Below are 27,324 nucleotides of genomic sequence, written 5' to 3' on the forward strand. Positions count from 1 at the left end.
TCTTGACATGTTCATAAACAGGATCCTTGGCAGAATTTTCAATATAACCTTCTCCACGTGGGTGTCGGCTGCAGACGACAAGTTTCAAATTTTCTTTAAAAATTCAAAAAAATTCAGAATACTAAATTTTCATGACCATATTTGGAAGAGCATGAACAGTATATTAAAATGAGTACAAACAAGCCTAGTATTGGTTCAGTGGTTCTTAAGAGAGCTCTTGATATTTTGAGAAAATATCTCAAAACTTGGACTTTTTATGTTGAAGCCTATGGCTAGCACACAGAGCATTAAAGTCATCAACTCGACAGTCCATTTTGAATGCTTTTGACATACTCCTAGGATTGTGGACTGGTAGAGTAGTTTAGTTTCTCTTTTAAATAGAATGGCAGTAGATATGAATCTTTAAATAAAATGGCTCTCAGGCAGGTGTTATTCAAATGTGAATATTTGAGGGTTCTAGCCAAATGAAATTCAAATACTACACCTGACCGTTCTCTATGCCATGTGGTTCTTGTGTGTGTTTGCCCATCATTAGTTCAGAGGACTCCATCCAACAACACACTGATATAACAAGGACCTTGAGTGATGCGAAGACCTAAAATCAGGTCCTCTGTTTTAACAGGTCAGAAATGGAACATCTTATACTCCATCTACGGTACGCCAGAATGTCATTTCCAGTGGTCTTCCAAGGACTTTATTTCGGTATTACCAATTTTGTAGGGATAAGTATAATGGCACATTTATTTGTCATTGTTTAGATCTTCAGAAATATGTATGATGCCGGGTGTGTGTGTGTGTTTGTGTGAGGGGGGTGGGGGTAGTGGGCATGTGTTTAGCAGCATGGCACACTTGGAAGCAGCACGGCATACTAGATAAAGTCTTTGCCTTTGGTGCGAGAGGTTCTGGGTTTTTAAAAATCTCTTCAGGACCAACAAAAATATCAAATCCACTTTCCCCATGGCTCATCTAGAAAAGCAGGACAGATGACCCATGATAAAAGAACTCGCTACAATCGGTTCCGATCAGGGTGATGCCTGATTGTTGGCTACACTTGCCTGTCCTGTAAAAATCCCCCAACCTGCTATCTACATGTACGACTGACCCCTTCACAAGTTCACTTGTGCCTGGCCAAAGTTTTGTCTGCTTCAGCTGTAAATGCCTAGATATGCTTGACATTAAAACAAAAATACTGTCAATGTATTATTTTCCAACATGCTACTGTGAATTTGAAACACATACTCCACACAGCAAAACATCTCAAAAATGTCTACATCTATACATCTACCAGGATACTCAGTAAAGTTGCCAAAAGGCAATATCTGACTCAGAAAACAATACTGACGCCGGTCATCAGACAGGGATCAAAAACTGACAAATAATAAAATTACACTTAAAGCTACTTAAACTTACAAAAAGAACTCCACTACTTCAATACTTTTGTTTTTAAGACCAGATGTAAATGATTCCAGTTTGTTACAATCGAGTAATGATGAGGGTAATGAATTCCAGTCCAGTATGGTGCGCTGGAAGAAGCTGAACTTATATACGTTTGTTTTGGGAGCCATGACACGGAATTTAAGAGGATGATATTGGCGAGTATGTGATGCCCTTGGTGTTTGTATATAATCCGGTATGGGGACGGCAAAGTTTTGAGTTTGAATTTTGAACATGGTGATTAAACGTGATGTTTCCCTTCGTTGTTGGAGTGATGTCCAGTTTAACTGATCTAACAAGTTGGTAACTGTGCCCTCTGCTCTATTGTAGTTATTATTTACAAACCGTGCTGCTCTTCTTTGCACCATCTCTATTTTATTAATATCCGCTGCAGTGTGAGGATCCCAAACTACACTCGCGTACTCGAGAATTGGTCTTACTAGTGCAAAGTACATCTGCTGTTTAATTGATGGTGGGCATCTAAATAAGTTGCGACACATGAACCAGAGGGCTTTGTTAGCTTTCAGAGTTGTGTTGTTAATATGTTCAGACCATTTGAGGTTGTGGGTTAATTCAATACCAAGGTATGGATGATGTCTGACGCTGTCCAGAAAGTCATTTTCCATTTTGTAGTCATGAATGATTGGGTTCCTTTTTGTGGTGACGCGGAGAATGTTGCATTTAGCCGTGTTGAAAGACATTTGCCAATCGGCAGTCCAGTCAGTAAGAGACTTAAGATCTTTTTGCAGATGTTCTGTGTCGATGTTTGATTTTATGACTCGATAGAGTACACAGTCATCTGCAAATAGTCTGATGTTTGTTTGGGTGCTAACATTATCGGAGATATCATTGATATAAACGAGGAACATAAAGGGGTCCTAAGACTGTCCCTTGAGGAACGCCCGATTTTACATGGACAGGTTTGGATATTTCCCCATCAACAACAACACGATGTGTCCTTGATGTTAACCACTGCGTTATCCAGTCCAAAATCTTACCACGGACACCATAGAAATGCAATTTTTGTATTAATCGTTGATGAGGCACCTTGTTGAAGGCTTTCTGGAAGTCTAGAATAAGAACGTCAGTCTGTAAGCCATGGTCGAGATTTCTGGCGAGGTCTTCCACTGTAATTAGAAGTTGTGAATCACATGAGTGATTGGATCGGAATCCATGCTGAAAAGAAGATAAAAATTCATATTTTTCAAGGTGGTTCATTATATGTTTGTATATTACATGCTCTAATAACTTACACGATACAGATGTCAGTGACACTGGCCTGTAATTAGCTGGATCACTCTTTCTACCCTTTTTGAATATAGCAGTGATGTTGGCCGTGAGCCAATCAGTTGGAAGTTCACCTGAATTTAAGGATTGTGCAAATAATTTGGTTACGACCGGTGCCAGTTCTTCACTTAGGTCTCTTAAAATTTGAGATGGTATTCCATCTGGACCATTGGCTTTTTTAATATTGATATTTTTCAGCAACTTTTCTACACCATCATATGCACCCATAGCATTACCATAACCCAAATGCTGCATATACCGTAAAACTTGATAGTTAGCATATGTGCTTACTATTGAGCGCTTTTAAAACATGCAAACATGAAGAGCCCCATCCACAAAAGCGTAAAAGGTTTTAAGCAAATCATCAATACACAGTTATATACGAACAAGTAAACCCCCAAATTTGTGTCTCAATCCCATTAGCTCAGTTGGTAAAGCGTCGGACTATGGTACAATTTCATGTTTTCAAAAGCGCTCGATAGTAAGCACATATGCTAGCTATCGAGTTTTTACGGTATTCCATTTATGATGTGCAGGTTCTCCAGATGTTGTCATCACTTGGCAGATTTAAGGTACCTGGTGATAGCAAGCCATTGCTGGTTCAGATTCTGAGAGATGTCATAGACTCTTGCAATGATATGTCTTCTAATGAGGAGACCAATCTTACTGATCTGGTTGCAGAGATACTCCAGGTAAGTATCAACTATGGTGACTTGATTGACAAGAATCAAGCAGTGAATAATACAGTACTGCTGACCCCCTATGAGAGTGATGTACCTGTGCCTATCAGAGTACAACACTAGGGGTCTATCGGTGGCAATATTTGTCAATAAAAGTGGGTCATTCGGTGGCGGCTCCAAGAAAATAGGGGCATTTTCTGTGAAAACTCTAAAAATTGGGTGTCATTGACCATGCAAAACAACTTTCTGTGAAAATTGTTCAAAATGTGCACAAAGGGTGCAAATTTTGTTGTTGCAGATTTGGTGTAAATTTCTAAAAAAAGGGGTCATTGGGTGGCATATTTGCTGAAAAGTTGGGGTCTATTGACAAGCACATGAATCATGCCAATATGTGCAAGTACCCCCCCTCCCCTGGTGCTGACTTCTTTTATATCTCTATTTTTGTTTTCTTCCTTTTTGCCAATTTGTTTCATATAAAAAACACAGTTCAATAAAAAACCCACTTGATCAAAGATGGCATAATACTCTATTAATGACTGTTTTCAAATGTTTAAAGAACGAATATCCATCATACTTATCTTCTCAATTTGATTTTGTTCATGATAACCATAATCATATAACTAGAAATCATACTTCTAATACATTGATTGTTCCAAAATTTAAATCAAATTCATGTCAACGTCCTTTCCACGGCAGGGCAGCCTATGCATGGAATTCTTTGCCACCGACAGTAAGAGCGCCAGATGGAAAATATGACTTTAGGCCAATTTCAGTCAAAAATTAAAGAAATTTAGGCCTGTCTTTATCTACATTTTGTTCATTTGCTTGCTTATTTTTTTTATAAATATAATTATTGTATTTCTGTATTTTGAATCATGGTATTTATAATTTTCTTGTGTTTGATGATACCATTATACTTATTTGTAATACTAGTATATTATGTATGCTATTTTGGTAAATATTGTGTATCGTAATATATTTTGTTGCTATAACATGTATACAATGAGGGCCTGCTTGAAAAGCAGTGCTTGTCACTGAAGCAGTATTACCCTCAATAAAGAAAGAATAAATAAATAAAAATAAATAAATAAATAAATAATGACTTATCCTTAGCTATTAAGCTATTCCGAAAAAGAAAACAAAAAAATGACTCCTCCGCAGCGATCAACTGATAGTGATTTCAACAGATTGTATTTTTCTGTTTCGTTTGAGAAAAATATATCTGTAGTAGATATTTAACATGAACATTTTTAAATGTGGTATGTTAAAACTGCAGTATGTTTAAACATTTAAAATTTTAACATTTCATGCTCTCACATGTGTATTTTTTGTTCCTCAGCCATACAGACTTTCTTCAAGTTGCCCATACCAGGATCAACCGTTGATGTCTCATTCGCTGTTGGTAGAAACTTGCATCATGCCATATCTTCATCGTGGTATAACGGATGCTAGTAGTCATGACAACCAAACACAATATTCCAGGTTGGGAGTGTGTGTCAAACTCATTAACACAAGTTTAACCAGGTAAGCTATAAAACTTGTTTTCAGATTTTTGGGTAAATGAATAGAGAATAGATGAATCAAGTTCTAGTTAACCATATTTCAATTTGTCCTTGTCCGAGAGATCAGGCAAGGGCTGATTTCAACTACCATAGCTCCTGTGTTGCTCCTGTGAAGAAAACATGGTGAGTTTTGTGCATATCTCCATGGGACTGGAATTGTGAAATCATTGCGAGTTGGCGCAGCGGTTATTTCCTCACCTTGCACAACTGAGTTCCCAGGTTCAAGCCCTGACCATGCCCAAAGACTGTATATTCCAATCCATGCTCGCTCTTGCATGTTTTCTCCAGGATCTCCGGTTTCCTCCAGCTTTCAAAATTGTCGATTAGTTGTTTGGTTGTCAGACACTTCCTTCACCCAATGGAATTTGGGGGAGCTGCACAGATAATTGGTGCATGTTATAATCTAAGTGCGGATAGGTTTGCCCCAGGTTCGGCTGCAACCGGCCTAGTTGATGCAATCTGATTCTGATGATTCACCAGTTGCAGCGAAATTACAGCGCTTTGAATCCTCTGGAAAATTTGCTATATAAATTCAAAATTTATTTATTTAGATCATGTTGGAAAGCTCAATATAAATAACAGCCTTTATTCCATTTTCACAGATTTGAAGTACAAACGTCACCACTGAACACTGAATGGATCCCAGGAATGTCTCAATTCCCCATAATCCTCTGCCTCTGTGATATCCTTGACCAAAGCTTTGCATTGTGGGATAGCAACTCTTGTCTCACATCAGACTGTAAAGAGCTAGTGGGTGATGTGTTGTTGAGAATAACCAATGCCTTGGAATTATCTCATGAGAAAGGTGAGTACATAGGTTGAACATAAAAGACATAAAAGCTTTGCATTGTGGGATAGCAACTCTTTGTCTCACACCAGATTGTATAGAACGAGTGGTTGATGTGTTGTTGAGAATAACCAATGCCTTGGAATCATCTCATGAGAAAGGTGAGTGCATAGGTTGAACATAAAAGACATAAAAGCTTTGCATTGTGGGATAGCAACTCTTTGTCTCACACCAGATTGTATAGAGCGAGTGGTTGATGTGTTGTTGAGAATAATCAATGCCTTGGAATCATCTCATGAGAAAGGTGAGTGCATAGGTTGAACATAAAAGACATAAAAGCTTTGCATTGTGGGATAGCAACTCTTTGTCTCACACCAGATTGTATAGAGCGAGTGGTTGATGTGTTGTTGAGAATAACCAATGCCTTGGAATCACTTCAATATTACAATTATTATTATTATCATTATTATTATTATGTATATTTGTGAATTTCTATATTTGAGATGAAACCAAATAAATGAATCTGAATCTGAATGCGTAGGTTGAACATAAAAGAGCAGACCGTTCCAGAGCAGTGATGCCAGGGCTGCGCCTTAGGTGCACAATTGGGCTACTTGGTGATCATTTGCCGCTACTCAGAAAACTGTGCTGCTACTTGCCTAAAATTGGGCTACTTTGCAAGAGTCAGGTTGCAGTAGTATTTTGACTCCTTTACCTTTCAATTTAGCCAAATTCTAAAGGTTTTTTAATATCAATGGGTTTGTGACCATTTGTTGATCGACCAGTAATTTCTGATTAGGCATCAGAAGTTTTTAAGTCAAGTGCTTTTCCACCCAATTGGGTGGTTTACATTTTAAATTTGGGGTCATGTCTTCCATAAGGGGTCATGTCTTCCATAAGGGGTGCGTGGATTTTAACGGGATTATTTACTACTTTAGTTCTAACAATCAGATCATTATAAAGGCAACATTACAAAACGGATATCATAACTTCAAGACTCGCAGACTCGCAGTTCAGACGCATGTTAACCCCCTGAGCACTACCTGCCGATCTAATATTGCCTCTGATTGGTCAATTAACATGATATCTTCACTTCAATCACCAATCAGAATGGAACTTTGCAAATAATACACCCCAATTTTTTGTGTGGTAAAAAATATATTCTAACAATGTTGCTGATTGGTCCAATTGATAATGAAAATTTCTTTTTGGCCAATCGGCAGGTAGTTCTCATGTGGTTAATACCATTCTTTGTGTTCTAAATAGATGAGACATTTGTAGCTGGTCTTCAGTGGCTTACTAATAGGACTGGTCATCTTCACTGGACAACACAGCTCCAACTTCAAATTTCCTTACAAAGATGTCGTCATGACAACAAGAAGGTATAATTGTTAGAAATTTCTCTAAATTTTTGTTTTGAAAAGGGCATTAGCTGCAAGGCTGATTCGCTTGCACACTTGTCCATTAAAATAAAAAATGCTGTGGCCAGTATATTGTCATCTAGTCAAATTTCCCAACTGTGACCCACAATTTTTTCAATATATCTATATTTAAAGAAGGAACATATAAACTCTTACCCAGGTCATGAGCGTGACTTCACTCTAGTCTGAAGGGTCGCTAGTCCAAAGGTTTTCTAGTCCGAAGGGGTCGCCAGTCCAAAAAGCAAATTATGTTTGATAATCCGAAGGTTCTCTAGTCCGAATATAGAATAAGGGTTAGGGTTAGTTTTAGTGTTAGGGTTAGCGAGCCTTATTCTATATTCGGACTATAGAACCTTATTTATTATTCGGACTAGCGAACCTTCGGACTAGAAAACCTTTTTCAGAATTTGGACTAGTGAATGGTAAATTATGTGTTCGGACTAGGAAACCTTCAGACTAGAGAGTTGTCACCGTCATGAGCTGGAAACCCAACTTAGGCAGGCTTTGACAAGACAACATCAAAACGGCAAAAAATAAAATACACAATATAAAACAAGGCAATGTGTGACACGATCTGGTCCATGGAGGCCAAAGGAGACATTTTTGAAAATTGAGTTATTATAATTATTACCTTATACAACAACTACGATTCCTGGGACATATCCTGAGGATGCAGGAAGTTGAACCCTGCAGAAGATATGCTCTCTACACCCCATTACATGGTAAAAGAAGACATGGATGGCAAAGAACATCCTACTTGTCTTAAGTGCAAAAACTGTCGGGGGACTTCTACAACTTTTAATGCCAGATGCCATTACCAATTTGGCTTCAAATTGTAGTATATGGAGAAACTTTTTAGTAGCCTGCTTTGCAGCTGAATGAAATGAAATGAAATATACAAACATTAAGCTATCATATATACTGAAAACACCAAAGGTCTAGCATACTTGGTTCTAAAGTTATGAAGTTATGTGATGTAGTGTTTTTACTCCATATTTTTGCCTTTAATAACTCAATTTCATATTTGCCACCTTTGTCATCCATGGACCTGATTATATGTGACATGGATTCATGCAATGTGAAAACCCAGTCAGAGGAACCTAGATTTTGATGTAAGGTCACTTTTCCCCCAGAGGTTCATGTGTGGAGTTCCACAATGCATAAAAGCATAGTGTTTGACAGTGCTACAATGCATAGCTGCTTAAAAGCACAGGTTTTTTTGTGGCTTACCAAAAATATAAATTGGTTTTTATATTGAAAAGTTTGATCTTCAGTGCATCCACATAATCATTTACACCATTGATATTATTTTTCTTCAGGTGGTGCCAGCATGTTTGCTTCATCTATGTGATCTTCCTTCAGATGCTTGGACAGTGTTGCCAGATAGTGAATCAGGTAAAATATGCTATTCTGTTTGAAATTCTCACTCCCCGTATGGAAGACATGACCTTAATCTCCCACAAGGGAGTGTGAATTTCAAAGAGGGTTACCTGAAGGGGTGGCTTGGGAGATTAAGGTCATGTCTTTCATAGGGGGTGTATGGATTTCAACTGGAATAGCCCAATAGTTTAGCAGAGACGATCTGCACTTTTTTGCCACTTTAGCGCATACGCCGCATAAACACAGAAGTGGGGTTCTGATTGATCGTGACTTCTCTCTAGTCCTAAGGGTGGCTAGTCTGAAGGTTCTCTAGTCCGAAGGGTGGCTAGTCTGAAGGTTCTCTAGTCCTAAGGATCGCTAGTCCGAAAACCGAATTAAGTTCGCTGATCAGAAGGTTCTCTAGTCCGAATATAGAATAAGGGTTAGGGTTAGGGTTAACGAGCCTTATTCTATATTTGGACTTGAGAACCTATTTATTATTCGGAATAGTGAACCCTCAGATTAGAGAACTCGATATTCGGACTAGTGAACCTTTGTCAGAATTCGGACTAGCGAATGGTAAATTGCGTGTTCAAACTAGCGACCTTCGGACTAAGGAGCCTTCGGGACTAGGAAACCTTCGGACTAGAGAGTTGTCACCCTGATTGATTACTTCATAAAAAAGCCATGACACACCGGTACCTCATTTGCATGGCTGCATATATAGCATCTCGCAAACGGCTCCTTAAACAACTTGGGCAAAATTACCCTCGATTAGAAAAAAGCGAGGGCAATAAATCTTGCTCCACTGGTTTCAGTTTCCGAAATTGGATATCATAATTTAATCTCATATTCCTGGCCAGTACTCGACACCTGCTGATGTTTGTCCTCTTGCGTGTCAACACATTCCCGATGTTCTGGAGGCAAGGTTAACCTGGCTCGCTGAGTCAAATCACTGAGAAAATTGAATTCCATAACATAATATAGTTCCAAGTATATTATATTATTTAGAGGATTTCTAAATTAAATTTTGTGTGTGAAATATTCAGTGAGTATCTTTATTTGTAAATTGTAAATTTGTAAATATTAATGCAACATCGTAAAATGTTTCAGATCTGATATACAAAATTATTTACTAATCACACTATTCATATTCATCCGCGTCACATGTGGTTGAGAAGTTTCACTTGACATATACAATTTCGTGGAAGCTGACCTGCTGAAGCACATGCACAGAGCCACAACAAACGATGGATCACATTAGGGAACAACCCAAAATTTGGATGAAGTCCTATAAACGAAAGTCCCGTTTCGTTTTAGGCCCCGGTAGAAAGCTAACCAACTCCCCTCCGCCCCTGCTGACATAACTGTCAAATATCGAAAATTCTAACCCATACAGAATATAGGGCTGTCTTTATGGTGGATGTGGTTGTTTAAGGGGGGTCGGCGATGCAATGCTTGTACATGGATCATGTTTATGGAAGGAACAACTGACTATTCCATTTTATTTTAAACTATTTTTCTTCATACTTTTTTAGCACGGAAAAAATAAGACTTGCTGGGTTTTTAATATAAAAAAATCAAATTACGGTATACTAACTGTACAACTGCTTTGAAAATGATAAATTGCAGGTTGCAATTACGAGTAGGCCTACGTCCTGCACTCTATTGATTTGAAACAGGGATGTTTGAAATCATCAGAAGCGACCACTGTATTTAAATGTCAAACTCGTACTTCCAGAAAATACTAAATTTTAAAATTATATAATAAATCCTTAAAAAAAGATCAACTTTGTCCGATGTTGTAACAACTTTTTACAAATGCCCGGGTACAAACGTAATCGGACTTTTTACCCCTTCCCCGGCCCCCTCCCTCCCTATTAAACGAAAGGACTTTCGTTTATAGGACTTCATCGAACTTTTGGGTTGTTCCCTTACAAGGTGGATCAATTTTGCTTTGCTTTAGTGCAAAGGTCACCTCGTCTAGGGTAGTCGCAAGCATGCATAGCTAGTCTGCAGCAACACGTGGTGGCTGATGAGGCCCTGAATTGCTTTGCTTGCTCGTGATATTTTCGAATGGTGGTAAATTTTTGTATTCCGTTATTTCACAAAAAAACTTGACAATATAGAAACATTTCAGTATAAAATCAAGAATTTCAATGTTTTGCAAACGAGTTTGGGTATACATGTTAGAAATTAATAATACAGGTGCTGAAAATAATAATTTTAGTAAAATGTGAAAATTTCAAGTTAAAAAAAAATTACAAGTGAGGCAGGGAAGTTTTAATTTGCCAAGTCCTGGAAGTATTGAAACCCCAGAACATGTGACTGCGGAGGCTTGGTCCCTTTTGATATTTTTGAATGGTGGAAAATATTCGTATCTCGCTATTTCATGAAAATTTAGTTTTATTAAGTTTATTACAAATAGGCCTATCAAAAACTAAGAATGTTTGCAAATGAGTTTGGGTATGTTTGGAGCAGAATACAATGTTACTCTGTCGTAAATAGCACACTTTTCAGTACAATATGAAAATTAAAAGTTAAAAATATATGCATATAGGAGAGGAGAGAGAGAGAGAGCTGGAAGTTTGTTTGCTCTGAAGAGCCCTGCATTCAAGCTAGTTGTTTTGTAGGTTAATTGGCGTCCGATATTTTTAATGGGCAGTCAACTTTCGTAGGCAAAACTTATGCACACTTGATATTATATAAAATACCAAGTAGGCCTATAATAATCATGAACTTTAAATGTTGGTAATGAGTTATAGTTATGTTTTTTTTTTCAGAACAATTATGACACCAATTTTTGGAAATAGTATTTTAGTTAGGCCCTAAATGTCAAATGTAAAAATTAAGATTCCTGATTATTTTCGTAGAGACCGATGGACAACGGTAGACCTATTAACATCAATTCACATGGCCTAGTTCATTAACCTATATCTGTTTTAATGCAATCTTAAATAGACCAGGGATTCATTTTAATGCCCAAATCCCAGCTGCTCAAAAGATTTTGTTTGAAGAAAATTTAGTTGATACCTCTTTGTTTGATGTGGACTTCAAAAACTTGACATATGGATGAATCCCAGTGTCGTCACTTAACATTGACTATGTGTACGCATGATCGTTCCCAATTTCGCGAAAAAAGGGGTTATTTTTAAACTATGTTCGCGAACATTTTATGTTCGCGATGTTTAAACAAGAGCACCAATGGCGCTGTGGCTCTGTGCTTTTTTGAATGTGAAAGTAATTGCAGTCGAATGTGCAACAGGTGAAATCATATACATTGTATGTGCCAGATCACACGCAATCATACATCTTGCTGGTTGGTAGCTATATCTTATTTGCAGAGCATAATACATCCATCAATAAGTTTCATATCCACATGAGGTTTTAGTAATTTGACCACAGATGACCCCTGAGTGACCTTGGATGACCCCAAAATGACATTCCAAAAATTTGGCTTGAAATGTTGACTGTACCCACCAAGTTTCATGCCCATGCGAGTTTTTAGTAACTTAACCTCAGATGACCCCTGGGTGACCTCGGATGACCCCGAAATGACCTTCCAAAACTTTGACTCTAAATGTTGACTGTACCCACAAAGTTTCATGCCCATACAACAGTTTTTAGTAATTTGACCTCAGATGACCCCTTGGTGACCTCAGATGACCCCAAAATAACCGTCTGAAAATTTGACTCTAAATGTTAAGTGTACCCACCAAGTTTCATGCCCATACAAGTTTTTAGTAATTTGACCTCAGGTGACCCCTTGGTGACCTTGGATGACCCCGAAATGACCGTCCGATAATTTGACTCTAAATGTTGACTGTACCCACTAAGTTTCATGCCCATACGACAGTTTTTAGTAATTTGACCTCAGATGACCCCTTGGTGACCTTGGATGACCCCGAAATTACCTTCCTAAACTTTGACTCATAATGTTAAGTGTATCCATCAAGTTTCATGCTCATACGACAGTTTTAGTAATTTGACCTCGGATGACCCCTAAGTGACCTCGGATGACCCCAAAATGACCGTCAGAAAATTTGACTCTAAATGTTAACTGTACCCACCAAGTTTCATGCCCATACGACAGTTTTAGTAATTTGACCTTAGATGACCCCTGGATGACCTCGAGTGACCTTCACCCACTAACCAATACAAACTTGTTCTGTCTGGGGTCAAGATGCACCCACCCACCTAGTTTGAAGAATGTGCGACCCCTAGTCTCCGAGAAAAAAGGTTTTTGCATATTATGCATAAATTATGCAAATTAGGTAGGTAATTACCATATTTTGCGCTGAAAATCGAATCAGGTCGAGATCCTCTGGTCATGCTACCCCCACCACCTTTCATCATCATAGGGCTTAGCATTCTTACGGATCCCCAGAAACAGCTTCACAAGGCGGATTTCTTCAGATTTCCAACCATTTTGTAGAAGCGTTCCGCATAAATTATGCAACTTAACAACTAAATGCGCATACTTTTCGCCAAAAACTAATCAGGTGATCAGCAGGTGTGTATCATTCCTGTCACAAGGTTTCGTTACCATGCACCGCTATCAATTTGCGCTGATATTCGCATAAATTATGCAAATTAGCTATGTTAATTTGCATTATTTTTCACCGAAAACATACAATTACGGAGCAAACTTAGATACCCTTCCTCCCACCAAGTAAGCGCCCACGTATCATGCGTAGGTCTTACAGTTTCCCAGATACAGCTCCAGACGGACACACGGACATCCACACCCCCGGACAGACAGAAATACTGAGGCGAGACAAAAATGAAATTTTATAACAAATTTTTGTGACTTGAGATCATTTGCATTTTTTTGTAAACACCAAAACTGTTCTGTCCTGACATGTCTGTTGTGTCATGTGTGTTGAACCCGGTCCAACCGAACAATCGTAAGTTCTGTTCGATCTGGATCTGCCTGGTCTGGATGCTGTACTCCGATTAAGCAGGACTAGCCTACATCACATCAGTGTTTATTTCTGATAGATTTCACTTCATGATTTTTTCTTCAATTTCATCACTTACGAAAGTACAAAAGTAGACAATCTAGTAGTCAGTATAACCTCGGAGCAGTTCGTGTGAGACCTACGTTACATGGAATAGTAGTACATGGCTTCCGAATTTGGAACTTCACATGTTCAACTTGTCATGCCGGTCGAGTCCCGCGTTTACAACTAAAATCAAACCACTTCTATATTAAGTCCATCGCTGAATTTTACAAATAACTTAAATAAACATCTTTATATTTAATAAAAAAAAATATATTATGGTATGCTCGTAAATGCTTCGAATGACATTTACCAGAAGCTCATGAGCTCAGAATGGTAAACAAACTAGCGTATTTTCACCTCGATTATGCACCGTAGCTCTCTGTGGTTGAGTTTGCAAGGTCAGTGGGTCAGTGAACTTAGTCTCCTATGCAGCCAGTTTGGTTACGCTCCTCCACAAAAATGTTTGTGTGGAAGGGCGGAACCAAACTGGCTGCTGTGGAGACTACTGCAAAATCGATCAATCACACAAAACTGTTTGCTGATTGGTTCAGAAATGGTGATGTCATCAATCAAGAAAAACTAATCAATTTATTGGTTCAAAATAGCCTCTAGAAAAGTACGAAGTTTGTTGAGCATCGCAGCTTATCGGTAAAAACGTGACCTTTAACAAAAAAAATCGGCACAGTGCTTTTCGTACTGCACTTGCAAAACCAAATAGTCCCCAGAAAAGTCATTTGTTCAGATTTATTCGGGATTTATTCAAGATTCAGACATGTTCTTGACTATTTTTTGACATTCCTTACCTATCTCTTTATTTAAATTATAAAGAAATAGTGAAGAAAAGTTAAGAAGTAGTCAAATAATTTCTGATCTGAACTAAATCTTAAGAAATGTACCTCCATTGGTTTCCGTCTGTATTACGCATCTTAAATTATACAGACCAGAATAATCTCTAGCACACACAGGAACCAAGATATAACTTCGATTATCGTGACTATTTTGGTCTTTTTACCCAAAAATAATACTTTTATCGACCGCATTTCACTAAAATCTGGAGTGCAATCGATTCAAAAATAACTTAGCCAAACTTAGAAACGAAACTTAAGTCTTCATATCAGTCATTAAATGATCCTTAGCATAAAAACCAACAGCGTATTGTGGCCTGAAAATGAATGCTAGTTAGTTGCATGACAAAGGCACTGATAAGCTCCGCTCAGAGCCAAAAATAGGGTTGTTTTTGACCACGGTACTTCGAAATTAAAAAATAGGGTATATTTTTGTGAATCATGATATGATGCATCCTATTGGATGTATTTGTATATATTTTTCTGTTATTTTCCTCATTTATATATTAAAAGGACAACAGAGTTCTCCTCAGAAAAGACAATGAATCAGAACAAGTGTTTTTTTGTGTGTTCTTGAAATGTTAAAAAAGGGGTAGGCCCTACTTTTGTAAAAGTGTACTTGAAATGCAAAAAATAGGGGTATTTTTAAGGCTAATTTGTACCCGTTTTAGTGTACAATAGGGGTAAAAATGACGAAAATGTTCTTGAAACCGCGCAAAATAGGGGGGTATTTTGGACTTAGGGAACGATCATGCGTTACGCCTTTGAATGTTAAGTGACGACACCGGGGGATGAATATACCTTTGTCAATGTCAAAAAAAACCAAAGCAACTTCTTGAAATCTAGGAACTTCTTTTCCCCACCTGTAGATATATGAAGGTACTGAAGATGATCAGGAAGTTAAACTTTTCTGTACAGGTGGCCTATATTATATTTGAACTTTAATATGGCATCTTTGAACTTCAAACCCCATTTTAAAAATAGTGGTTGAAACATGGTTGAAAGTAGTCCAGCGCTGAATTGCCGGAGGGCATATAGTATGGTGACCCACGTCCACTTGGTTATGATGACAGGTGGACCACTATGCCCATGGCAATTGCCATGGCAACTAGCTGTCACAGCTGAAAATAGCTGGAAAAAGCATGCATTGAAAACTTTTAAGGACATGTACATATAATGGCATCGCATCATCTGAGCCTGATCCATTCATTTTTCGGGATATGTATGCTTTTAGGCAAATGTTGAACTTGATAGCAATTACCAGTCATTATAATTGTAAAGTTGAAATTGTTTTGAGCTCTTTGAAAAGGTTTATCAACTCAATCTATAGTCCGTACAACCAATCCCAGGATCATTCGCTTGAATGGATGGGTGGTTTTGATATTGAGGGGGTTGTGTAGTCATAAAATGTTTTGAACCGTGTTATATTATGTCATATCAGAGGGATAAGAACCAATAAGATTGCAGAAACTTTCTCGAATATTTAAGCAAAGTTACCATCACTGTCACGACATGATTATATTGTTTTCAATAATATCTGTACTACCTCTCCATTAATCTGTTGAATGTTACAGAAGCATCATCGTTATCAGAACAGCTGTTGACTTTCTTCCAGTGCTGTAGGATCTCCGACCAACTACAATCACAACTCCATCAGGTACAATGTAGTGTTTGAAAATCAACTGTAATATTTTAGCTATTATTTTGGAGGAAAGTTATGCTGGTTTCATACTACTCTGCCGCTTGCCGCTGAGCGGCGTGGCGCACGCGCATTGCAGACAAACAGACACGATAAAGGCTTGTCATTGGTTGAAACGTCCTGCCGCTTGTATGCTGGAGGCTTAATACAGTATTGTGGGCAGCTTTGTAACATCATTACTAATGCATTATATTTACTCCATATTCCAGAAAAATACAGCACTAACTTTAAATGTCGGGTTACATAAAGGTCATTTAAAACGTTTTGTATGAAAACAAATGTTATTTTAAAATTTTGTTGCAAAAATTTTGCCAAATATTTCGTCAACACTTGGATAACATTGTACTATGTTTTATACCCCTTTATTATACAACCCGACTTTTAAATGTTTTCTGAAAACTTATTCTAACCTTTTGCGAATAATGTCGAAAATATTTTGTGTATGCTGGGAATACAGAATAAATGGTAGTCAGTAACCTCAAATTGAGCATGTTATGATTAAATATCATCCGATTCTAATATTTTTTTGCTTTTTGTGTTCCATTATTAGGCACTAAAGTCCAAAGCAGATGTCACCAAGCACAAATTTTACCAAGCAACACTAGTTGCCATGGTAACAGTTCTACCACAAAGTACTGTGAGAGAAATTGAAAGAATTGCAAGAATGTTGAAGTTACAGATCAGTGAGGGCGTCCTAAAGGTGCCAATAAGCAGTCAATTTGTGACTTCTCTTCCTGCCATCAATTTGACAGGTAAGATATAACATGAAATTTCAATACGATGCACCTTCCCTGGGTGGGGTGGTAAGGGGTACTCCGCACTACGGGAAAGTTTCCTTTCCAGCGAGCCCTCATCAATTTTTTTCCATTCTAGAGACCCCATTTGAAGTCCCGAGAGGGTACAGAGATGTACGGCAGATTCGGGGTGTATTTTAAGCACATTTCAGATATATTTTGGTTTATATTGGTGGCTCTCAATTTCATGAAATTTTAAGAAAGGTTTTTTTTTCAAAAAGTGCCAATTTTTCATTGATTTGGTTTTTAGCAAAATTTGTGATCATTTCTAAAAATTGGTATAATTTTGTCTGTTTTTCGTCAAATTTTCAGAAGTCCTAGCCACACATCCCCACCCAAACCAAAGTTGAGACCCCCCTGGCGTCCACACTACAAATCATTTTCTTACATAATTGTTTCTTACAGACTACAAAGTGGCCCTGTGTATGTGCCAGCTGTTAGCATCCTTTGTGACTGTGTTAGCCAGTGAATGTTGTCAAGACTGGGTGTCTATGCCATTATGGGGGCATACAATAAAGGCTGTTGTCATGTGTTTAAAGGTGAGTTGGTTAGTTACTAGTGCAGGGCAATATATTTTGTACTTGATTATAGCAATGTGGCACACATGCTGGCACTATCATATTTGGCAGAAGAGGGGGTCATGTTATTATATTGTCTAGCCACCCTCTAATTTGCATAATTGCAGAGCTAATTAATTATGCTAATTAGAGGGCAGCTAGACTATAATTTGGTTCACCTCAAGTTCCGTAGTGATGTCAATGCTTTTCCGCGGTTGCGCTGCAAGCGTGGTGACAAACCGCCCCTGTATGCATGGGTGTACACTTAGCGCCTTTAACTTTACGCACACGATTTGATATATTTGAAATGTATGTCACTACCGAACTTGAGGTGAACCAAATTATATATAATATATTAGATCATATGTGACACGATCAAGGGAAACGAGTCGGATGTCGCTAATATTGAGTTTGAGATATAAACAAAGAAAGTGTTAAAATTCTTTTGTTTTATACTGTTTTCAGCGATTGATAAATTGATGTAGTTTTGCAAAGAAAAGTCGTATCAATATGGGGTTTTCAGTTTCAGAAAGCTCTAAGTGTCCTCTTTAGAAACATGTAAAACTCACTTTCGACCAGGGTCAACATGTGACTCATTTCCCTTGATCATGTCACATATTAGAAACACTTTGACCAAGTCTCAAGGGGAAAATATGCAAAATAAAAATACCATGAACATTTATTATGCACGGATTTTTAGTAAAATATTGACAAAAAATACATATTAATGAACTTTTTCAGTCATTTATCTTTATTGATTATTGATAAAAACAAAATGATACAAAGAAATTATACATTTTGTTGTATCATGAAAACTATATGTCCGATTTACTTCAAACAAAAGACATTTACTTTGCAGTTAATCTGTTTAAACATGCTCAGAACATTGTCTAATTTCCAGAAATATATATCCCCATATCCCACCTTAACTTCAATCATTTTATTCACTTATTTCATTTCAGGACATAGCATCAGATATCCAGTCATTGCCATCGGAGCCAACCAACAGCCAGGAAGACACAGTCACGTCAGGATCGTTTTTCACATTGACACAAATCTTGTGCCACACTTGTCACATGATCACTCTTGTACCGAGTGACGTCACAGATCAGCTCTTTGTTTTAACATTAGATCTACTTGGTAGAATAGAAGAATGGCTGCCTAGTAACACAAAAGAAGACAAATTTGAATGGAATAGTCAGAGAGGAGCCGTGGAGACTTTGATTAATTATTTTGAGAATAGAGAACAAAAACAGACATTGATGCAAAAAATAGCAAGCTTACATTAAGGCCTAAAAAAAATTGTTTGATTGGTGTAACATTTTATTAGGGTAGGTAAGTCAGAATTTTTTTTTACTTTTAGCTGTAAATTGCGTTTGATAAGGGCCTTGGAACTTTTTTTCTTCTGATTTTTTATTATTGTCAATTCATTTTAAGTCGCTGGTAACCAGTATTTCAAAAAAGGGTGTAGCTTTGAATTGATGTGATGGGATTCAATTTTATTCAATATCTATGCTGACCACCAACAGATCGTTCTACGGTTTCACGATTTAAATTACTATAGGCCTATGGCCCGAGATTGCCGAGAAGGCATTGAGGCAAACAGCATACATGTGAAATGTTCCAAAGGTTAATGATCGAGAATGAAAAGAACAGATTAACTTTATCATGTTTGTCTCCCTATGCATGAGTGCGTATATTTATGGCCTTTACAATATTTTCTTATGTTCTTGGTTAGGTATGGGTATTATTAAAATAAATAAAAATTCCCTTTAAAAGGGAAAGCCAGCCTCAATGTAGAAGAGGTCTTGTAATTAGTTTTGGTCAATGTGAAAGGCATTTTTAGGATCACGCTTACATCTACATGACAGTCCACCAAACCATCAACGATGAGAACATGCACACTGAAACAGCAGAAAACATTAATTCCTAATCTCATGTCAACTCTTTTAATTCATTACATGTACTCCAAATTGTTCTGGTCTGTTTGTTTTGTTGTTGTTGTTGTTGTTGTTGTTGTTGTCGTTGGTTTTTTTTTGTCTTTTCAGCTTTTTACCCACGATATCTCAATTTCCAATTTTGTAATACCAGAACTTACGAACTCAATATCTTCGCTTAGGAATGTCCGATTTCACTGCTTTCGATATATATATATATATATACACTGCGGTTTGAGTTAACTTACATGTACATTTTATTTTAAAATAACTTAATTAATTACGCAATGTATAGTTTAAGCCTACTATATTATAATAGATAGTGGCCAGCACATTTATAAAGGACTGGTTACTCACTACAATCTTCACTCTTAAACTGTGTTTTTCTGAATGTGCTGATCATGTTGATTGCTAGTCGGAAACTCCTGCGAAGCTATGGACATGGCATCTTACATACTCCATTCTATAACAGTCTGCCTAGTGCCTTGTGTGTTTTCTCTTCAATCATTTTGTTGAATGTAATTTTATGAATCAAATAGTTATGTGTCATTTTATTTATAATAAAGAAGTTATTAAATTAATAAAGTTAAAAGTAAGACAATTTATTTATCTATAAGTGCATGTCAAATGGGGTACATTGTTCAATACTATATGCATAAATTATGCCCATATTATAGCTAGGCCCTAAAAACTTTATTTTGCAAGGGATTTTTCCCGTTGAAAAGACAAAACTGATGTTTATGATAGCAACCATTTCATCAATAACATTTTGAGTCATTTTTATCCATAAAACGACACAGGATATGATAGATAACTACTTTCACATCAATATGGTCCATATGATCACAGATTGTTGAGAATCTGTGATATGATCCGGGATATGATGAAGATTTTGATTCTATAGATCTGTTATCAACATGATATCACGCTGTTCAGTGGTCAAGGAGTAAGGACCCCGGTCAAGGACACTGATATGACATCATAGGTGATGTCAGATTTTCTTCTGCTGACCATATGATGCTATATATATTAACTATTATTGTTACATTTAGGCCTTTAAACTTTTAAAGTCATAATTAATTAGTTCAAACATAACTTTGGTAATAGTCCCTCGTTTTAGTTCGTTGAAACGGCAAAACATACTTACTTTTCCTAACAAATCGAATTAAAAAATTTAAAAAAAAATTTAACCACAAAAAGTAAAAAAAAAAAATCATTCCAATACCACTAAAATATAATCTCTTGAGTAAACTGACCCCAAACCTGAAACAGGTACCAGCCCCGAATGGGCTGGCGAAAATAGTTATATTAAATGAAATCCTAGCACAAATAAATCGTCTTCATTCAATTGTGCTCTCTTTAAAGCAAGTAGAAATAGCTTGTCAACTTTCAACATGGGAACACATTATGAAGTATCTATAATTAGTGAAAAGATGTAGCTCAGCGGCCGGCCAACAAAAAGAAATTGTCTATAGTAGATTTTGAATTGGCTGTATTTTTACGTGTAAGAAAATCAATCGCAATATCGTGTTCACTCTAGCGTAAGTTTGGGCCCTATTTAACTCATTGGAGCGTTCGAAAGGACCCCCAGCGACTGTCAAGGTAAAATGAATCAAGTATAGTTCAATTTCTTATTTATTTATTTTTTGCAAAAATACAATAAAAACTCTAGTGTCGGGCCTAATTTTAGTCGGTTGGGTTACGCTAATCAAACAATTTTTTTAGGCCTAACATTCAAGTGACAGGTACAGCCTGAATAGTCCAACAATTCGTCGTATCGCAAAAGGCTGTCTTTTATGATTTTTGTATTATTGTCATCTTATAATATTGCGATGAGATACGCTGTAAAATTGACTTTATATATTAATTATGAGGTATTGTCACAATATTACAATCTCATGTCCATTCATAGAAGAAAGAAGTATGCTGAAATATAAAATAACAATATGAAATACAACAATAATAATAAAAATCACGCAAGGCAGCCTTTTGAGATACAACATTATGTGATGCAGACAACGAATTATGAGTAGCATTCACAAAACACAGAAACTGTTGGTAGACCTCATTTTGAGATAAAGCCTTTAAGGTGGTACTACACCCCCTGAGAAATTTTGTGACTATACACTGGTAACAAAAGTGTATATTATAGGGGCAAGGAATCCAATTACTTCACTGAAATTTCAGTGATTCAAGACAAGTGGTTCATTATATATGTTAAGAAATGAGGTGTAGTAACTGGATTCCTTGCCCCTATATTATACATAACTTTTGTTACCCGTGTGTTATTATTTTTTGAAAAAAAATGCAAAAATAGTCACAAATTTATCAAAAATGTAACCTAAAAATGTTTAAATTCTAAAGAAAAATTTTCAGTGTATTATTGGTTGTGGTACTCATTTATTATTTAAAGGTTAAATAACTGCATACTGAATTTTTCTAGATATTTTGTGGCCAAAATTTCCGCAATTTTATTGACTTTCAGCCTGTTTTAGGGTATTTTTGCCCAATTTCATGCTGTGTTTTCTGGATGTTTTGACTGGTACTGATACTGGGCTTGTTTGTACTCATTCTAATGCATTGTTCATGTTGATTCCAAATATGGTCATGAAAATGTACCATTTTTTTGAATTTTAAAAGAAAATTTGAAACTTGTCATCTGCAGTTGACATTGGTTTGAAATTTGAAACTCTCCACACGAGGGTCGACTGCAGACGACAAGTTTCAAATTTTCAAAAATTTCACAATTGCACATTTTCATAACCATATATTTTGGAATCAGCATGAAATGCATTAAGTACAAACAAGCCTAGTATTGGTTCAATGCTTATTTTGGAACTTGGGACTTTTTATGTTGACGCTATGGCCAGCACACAGTGCATTAAGATATGCAAAGCACTTATTTACTTCAGTCACTTTTCCACATAATAAGCATTTTCTCCATTGAACCAATTACACAAGTTCTCTGATAGGTTACACCTGTAGCTGTTTTAAGCCCCTGAGCAACCTGCCGATCTAACATTGCCTCTGATTGGTCAATTACGTGATATCTGCACTTTATAAATCACCAATCAGAATGGAGCTTTGCAAATAATTCACTCCAAAATTTTTGTGTCGTGAAATTATTCTAACAATGTTGCTGATTTGACCAATAGGCAGGTAGCTATCATGGGGTTTAAAGAGAATCCCTGTTGGTATAATCTTATACTGGTCCAGCCTGGCAGTCCTGATGCATTCTGTCAATCACTTCATGCTGCATACTTCTGCTACATCAAACATAAAACGACGAGTTGAATTTCTTGGTGCGATATTGTTCAGGTACAGCCATGTGGCTATATGGACACTACAAACAATGAATGGAGAAATAAAGAATTGGTACAAATAATGAAAATTGCATTTTGAATCTTTGTGTTATATTTCAGTTTGCATGAATTTTTCTTTTTAAGTTTTTTTTTGTATACAGAAATATATGGTGCAGTAGTGCTAGATCATTTGTTTGTTGTAAAGACTTTTTGAAAACAAAGTCAGAAATTGGGCTTGCAAGTCCTAAAAGTTAGGAATACAGGGTAGTCATGTTGTATAGGCAACAAATCAATGCTGAATGCCTTCCTTACACATGTGGCGAGAGAGGAAGTAGTACAGCTCCCCACACAAGTGCCAGAAGGTACTATCTCTGTAATAGCTGCCCTATTCGACATTTGGATAATTTCTGCATTCTATATTGTACACAACCTAAAAATATGGCACCTGGCAGCTATTTCAAATGTGTTTGTAGGAGATAGAGTAGACCCGGGAGTAGACATCTGGGCTCTGGGCAAGAAAGCCCTTTGCAATTACATGTAGCTGCGAGGTGTCATACTTTTGATATGTACAATATAAAATGCAGAAATTGTCAAATTGTCTATGGACAGGTATTGCAGATAGGGCCTTCTGGTACTATAACCCACTGCTTGTTTTCCTAATCTCTCTTTCTAGAGTGTTATCACATTTTTTCATTGTTAAGAACCAAAGAAATAAGCATCTCTTTGCTCTAAGAACTTGAAAGAGAGATTAAACCCTTAGATGAGAAATGCTATTAGAGAAAATAACCCACATAATTTGGATTGTCATGTATGGGGCTAAAAAGAGTTTACCATTTTAGCATAGTCTGAAAATGAACAATATTAATCAATGTCTTGTGAAACAAAAAACGGTTTTGCATAATTTGCTATCAGCATCTACAGCCAAATCCCATTACACAAAGATCACAGCATGGTTCAGCTAGCTTTAACCATGGACAAGCAGTACCAAATGATGCATTTTCTTGTATTTTGTTTAGTTCAATTGTTTCAATATCTACTGTAAAAACTCAATAGTTAGCATATGTGCTTACTATCAAGCACTTTTGAAAACATGAAACTGTACCATAGTCCGGCGCTTTACCAACTGAGCTGAGCTAATGGGGTTGAGACACAAATTTGCAGGTTTACTTGTTCGTCTATAACTATGTGTATCAATGATTTGCTCACATGGAGCTCTTCATGTTTGCATGTTTTAAAAGCGCTAGATAACTATGAAGTTTTTATGGTATGTTACTTACATGTCTACATGCATTTCCACAGCATTTGCCCTTGTTGATATGAAAGACCCTTGTAAGCACTGTATACCCAGTAGCAGGATCTATATAAGTATCCTGACCAGTCTAGAAGAAAACAATGAAGACAAATGAAGTTCATAATTAGTCTTGGTCCCAGCCGATTTGTTCTCTTTCTTCACTGAACAAACCGTCTGGCAACCTCATAGTACATCTTTTCTGATTGGCCAATCATCATCATCATCATCATCATAAAATGTTAAGATGAAAATTGGCTGTCAATCACCGCTGGGATTCAGCGCATTCAGCAGTTGATGGACAGCTATGCGGTTACATAAATTCACACAAAGTATGTGAGTATGTGGCTACGTGCTGCAAGTCACTGACATAAAAGGCGATATCAGACGATTGGCACCTCAGTGGCTGCTAAGCTAGCGTATATTGCGTTTGCGGTATCTACATGTACAAATAGTGGGGTCCCATGATGTTAAGTATCACTTACATAAAGTCATGTCATATAGCCAATTGAAAACAGTTTTATATGGAAATTCATCAGCGATCATCATTTTACAGGTTGTCGCCAGACGGTTTGTTTAGTGACGGAGGAACACAAACCGACTGGGACAAGTATATACATAATGACGTGACCTGATCCAAGAAATCACATATCCAAGTACCAATATATTCATTTTGATTTAGAAAATGTATGTGACATACAAGTTTTTATCTATGGTCAAATAAAATTCCAATATATTGTCACGGAGGTATAAGTGCGTTAGTGTTATAGACCTGACGGGGAAGTCCTCTTTTGGTCTATACGCTAGCATGCTCGCCTCTTAATCCCAGGGTCGTGGGTTCGAGTCCCGGCAGGACTGGAAGTGGCTCGAGTAGGTGCAGGATATTTTCGTGAGGGGTTTGTGACATAAATGGTGGTAGCGGTGGTCCCTGCTCCCTGGTGTTTCTTAACACCAGGGGGGTCCACCAATCGGAAAGGGCTAGGCGTTCACAAAATGGCTGGCCGAGTATTCCTTGTATCAAGGACGACCAGTCTGGCCGAGTATGCCTTGTATCAAGGACGACCAGTTTAAACAGAGGAAGTAAGGCGTGAGGACGCGCCTTATGAGGAGGGGGAGCATGTCACGGAGGTATAAGTGTGTTAGTGTTATAGATCTTGACAGGGAAGTCCTCTTTTGGTCTATACGCTAGCGCGCTCGCCTCTTAATCCCAGGGTCGTGGGTTTGAGTAATCGAGTCCCGGCAGGACCGGAAGTGGCTGGAAGAGGCGTAAGGGGTTTATGACAATATACCAAGATTCTTCTGATGTTTTTAGTAATTACCTTGCATGCTTTATCATGAATGAAGTGAATATCAAGCTCCTCTTGTGTCAGGTTACTGAGGTCCACTCTTGGTGGCGCTGCTGTCGCCTTCTGATTATTGCCTTCATTACTACAATGCCTGATGCAACACCCAGGCAGATATTTCAAACAAATTCTTGAGTTTTTACTTATACCATGACGGTGACTACTACTAGTTATTGCAGAAACTGCTTTGGATTTGTAAAATAAATGACATCTAAGGATTTGAGATGTGACTAACTTCCGAAGATGGCTCATTACACAGATAATAAAGTTGTCCTAAATTCTAGAAAAGAAAAAGAAAATAAACAAAACAGTGTGGGTTAAATTAATTTTTATACAAAATAATTTGTTTGACGGCACACACCGACATCGCCTGGCTAATAATTATTTGGTGCAGCAGAGATACTAAAATAAATACCAGGGATCGATACACGTGAATTGCTATGCACGATTTTGATATCAGACGAAAATCTTCGGATACCGGGATAGAAAATGATGAATATCTCCCGTAAATGATTTCGTCTCAAGAAACCAGATGTGGTCTCATACACTTGAAAATACGTGTTAAACAGATATGATAGTCGCTAGCTTGCGTCTTGAGAAAAGGCTGTGCGTCTTGAACTCAAAATCTGACCAAAATTCTAATTTTCTATTATGCGTTGGTCCTGTATGGACTACAGCGGCATGAGCTATAGCTGCACTCACTACTCCAGTGGAGGCAGTATGACCATTGACCGCAATGTCGTATACAAGCTTACTCACACAGCGAGAAATCAATTACCACGGCTATCGTCAGTAGCCTTAGTCAGGTCACTTGGCTAATTATGCATCTCATATAAAGGTCGGAATAAAATGGCCATGCCTGGCTGTGGATTCAACCTACCATGGCGATTTCTACCATGAGTTAAGATAACGGGCGATGACCACATAATTTTCTTCTTTCATGAAGATTTGACATCAAGCATCCAATACTACCAAAAACACAAATTAACTTTAGAGACAAATTTCATAGTTCTAGTCATAAAACAGCACTTACTGTGGACGATTCGAAATCTGTCAGATTTCTTTATCAACAGAAGGTTGTCACAACAACATCAGTGTTGATAAAGAAATCTGACAGATTTCGAAACGTCCACAGTATTAGTGCTATTTTATTGGACTAGAACTATGAAATTTGTTTTTATTTTCAATAACAGTCCTGATGAACACGTTCACAAATTCACTTTGTTGGCCGTGCTAACTGCTATGGCAAGGTCCTGTTGACAGTCCGATTTTCAACATTATGTTATGTTTTGGATCCAAAACATGATAATAGTGATCATGAAAATTGATCCATGCTTTACACCGGGGGCACTCAACACAAATGACCATATGGGTATATGTTCCCCGGAAAGACCCCTTTTTTTGATTTCGTAGCTCTGAAAGACCCCTATATTTGACCAAAATAGAGCTCGAAAAAACCCTTGATTTTGATAATTTCAGCTCTAAAATGACCCAAAAATTTCTCATTCCTCATATTTCTGTTTTTTCAGGCAATTTTTAACCAAAAAGCCAAGAAAGACCCTTGATTTTGACTGTTTGCAGCTCCAAAAGACCCCATTTTACTGGTTCGCAGCTCCGAAAGACTTCCTTTTACCGGTACGTCGTCAGCTCCCAAAGACCCACCACCTCAAAATTCCGGGGGAACACCTACCAAAATACCACTAAAGCTATAAAAATCCGAATTTAAAAAAAATATTTTTAAAGCTTCAAGTAAAGCTTATAGTTACAAAGCCCAGGGTCAGGGGTGTCAACATGAGATGCATCGTTGTGCAAAACAGAAACTAAAAATATTAAAAAAGTCTTATTATATTTACCGACAATCCTCAACCAAAGCAGTATTATTTCTTGGATTTCTGCTGATCCAGCCCACATCAAAATCCTGGCACATACACTTCTCCTGGCTCTCACATCCTGAATGAATGTAAACATCAATCAGCTGTTCACTGTTTGAGCGAAGCACGAAGTGTGTGGATGAGATATGTCC

At 37.3% G+C, this 27,324-nt stretch overlaps 2 protein-coding genes across 2 annotated transcripts in view; one reads left to right on the forward strand and one right to left on the reverse strand.

Annotated features, from left to right (window-relative positions):
• Positions 1-19,170, forward strand: part of LOC140136865 (gem-associated protein 4-like) — a 32,100-nt gene extending 12,930 nt beyond the window's left edge. Inside the window, exons 8-16 of the mRNA XM_072158468.1 lie at positions 3,258-3,413; positions 4,741-4,925; positions 5,566-5,768; positions 7,017-7,132; positions 8,491-8,566; positions 15,956-16,038; positions 16,631-16,832; positions 17,280-17,413; positions 18,394-19,170. Coding sequence (XP_072014569.1) covers positions 3,258-3,413; positions 4,741-4,925; positions 5,566-5,768; positions 7,017-7,132; positions 8,491-8,566; positions 15,956-16,038; positions 16,631-16,832; positions 17,280-17,413; positions 18,394-18,720 — 1,482 coding nt within the window. The 3' untranslated portion in view covers positions 18,721-19,170. The remainder of the gene's footprint in view (positions 1-3,257; positions 3,414-4,740; positions 4,926-5,565; positions 5,769-7,016; positions 7,133-8,490; positions 8,567-15,955; positions 16,039-16,630; positions 16,833-17,279; positions 17,414-18,393) is intronic.
• Positions 19,171-22,171: 3,001 nt separating this feature from the next.
• LOC140138170 (uncharacterized protein C1orf53-like) lies at positions 22,172-27,236 on the reverse strand. Its single transcript, XM_072160100.1, has 4 exons — positions 27,155-27,236; positions 25,278-25,581; positions 23,948-24,049; positions 22,172-22,711 (listed from the first exon to the last, which is right to left on the reverse strand). Exons 2-4 carry the CDS (start codon positions 25,551-25,553, stop codon positions 22,640-22,642), a joined length of 450 nt encoding a protein of 149 aa, XP_072016201.1. The 5' UTR covers positions 25,554-25,581; positions 27,155-27,236; the 3' UTR covers positions 22,172-22,639.
• Between the last annotated feature and the right edge of the window lie 88 nt (positions 27,237-27,324).

The sequence above is a fragment of the Amphiura filiformis genome, chromosome 17 (assembly GCF_039555335.1).
Source record: "Amphiura filiformis chromosome 17, Afil_fr2py, whole genome shotgun sequence".
Taxonomy (NCBI): Eukaryota; Metazoa; Echinodermata; class Ophiuroidea; order Amphilepidida; family Amphiuridae; genus Amphiura; species Amphiura filiformis.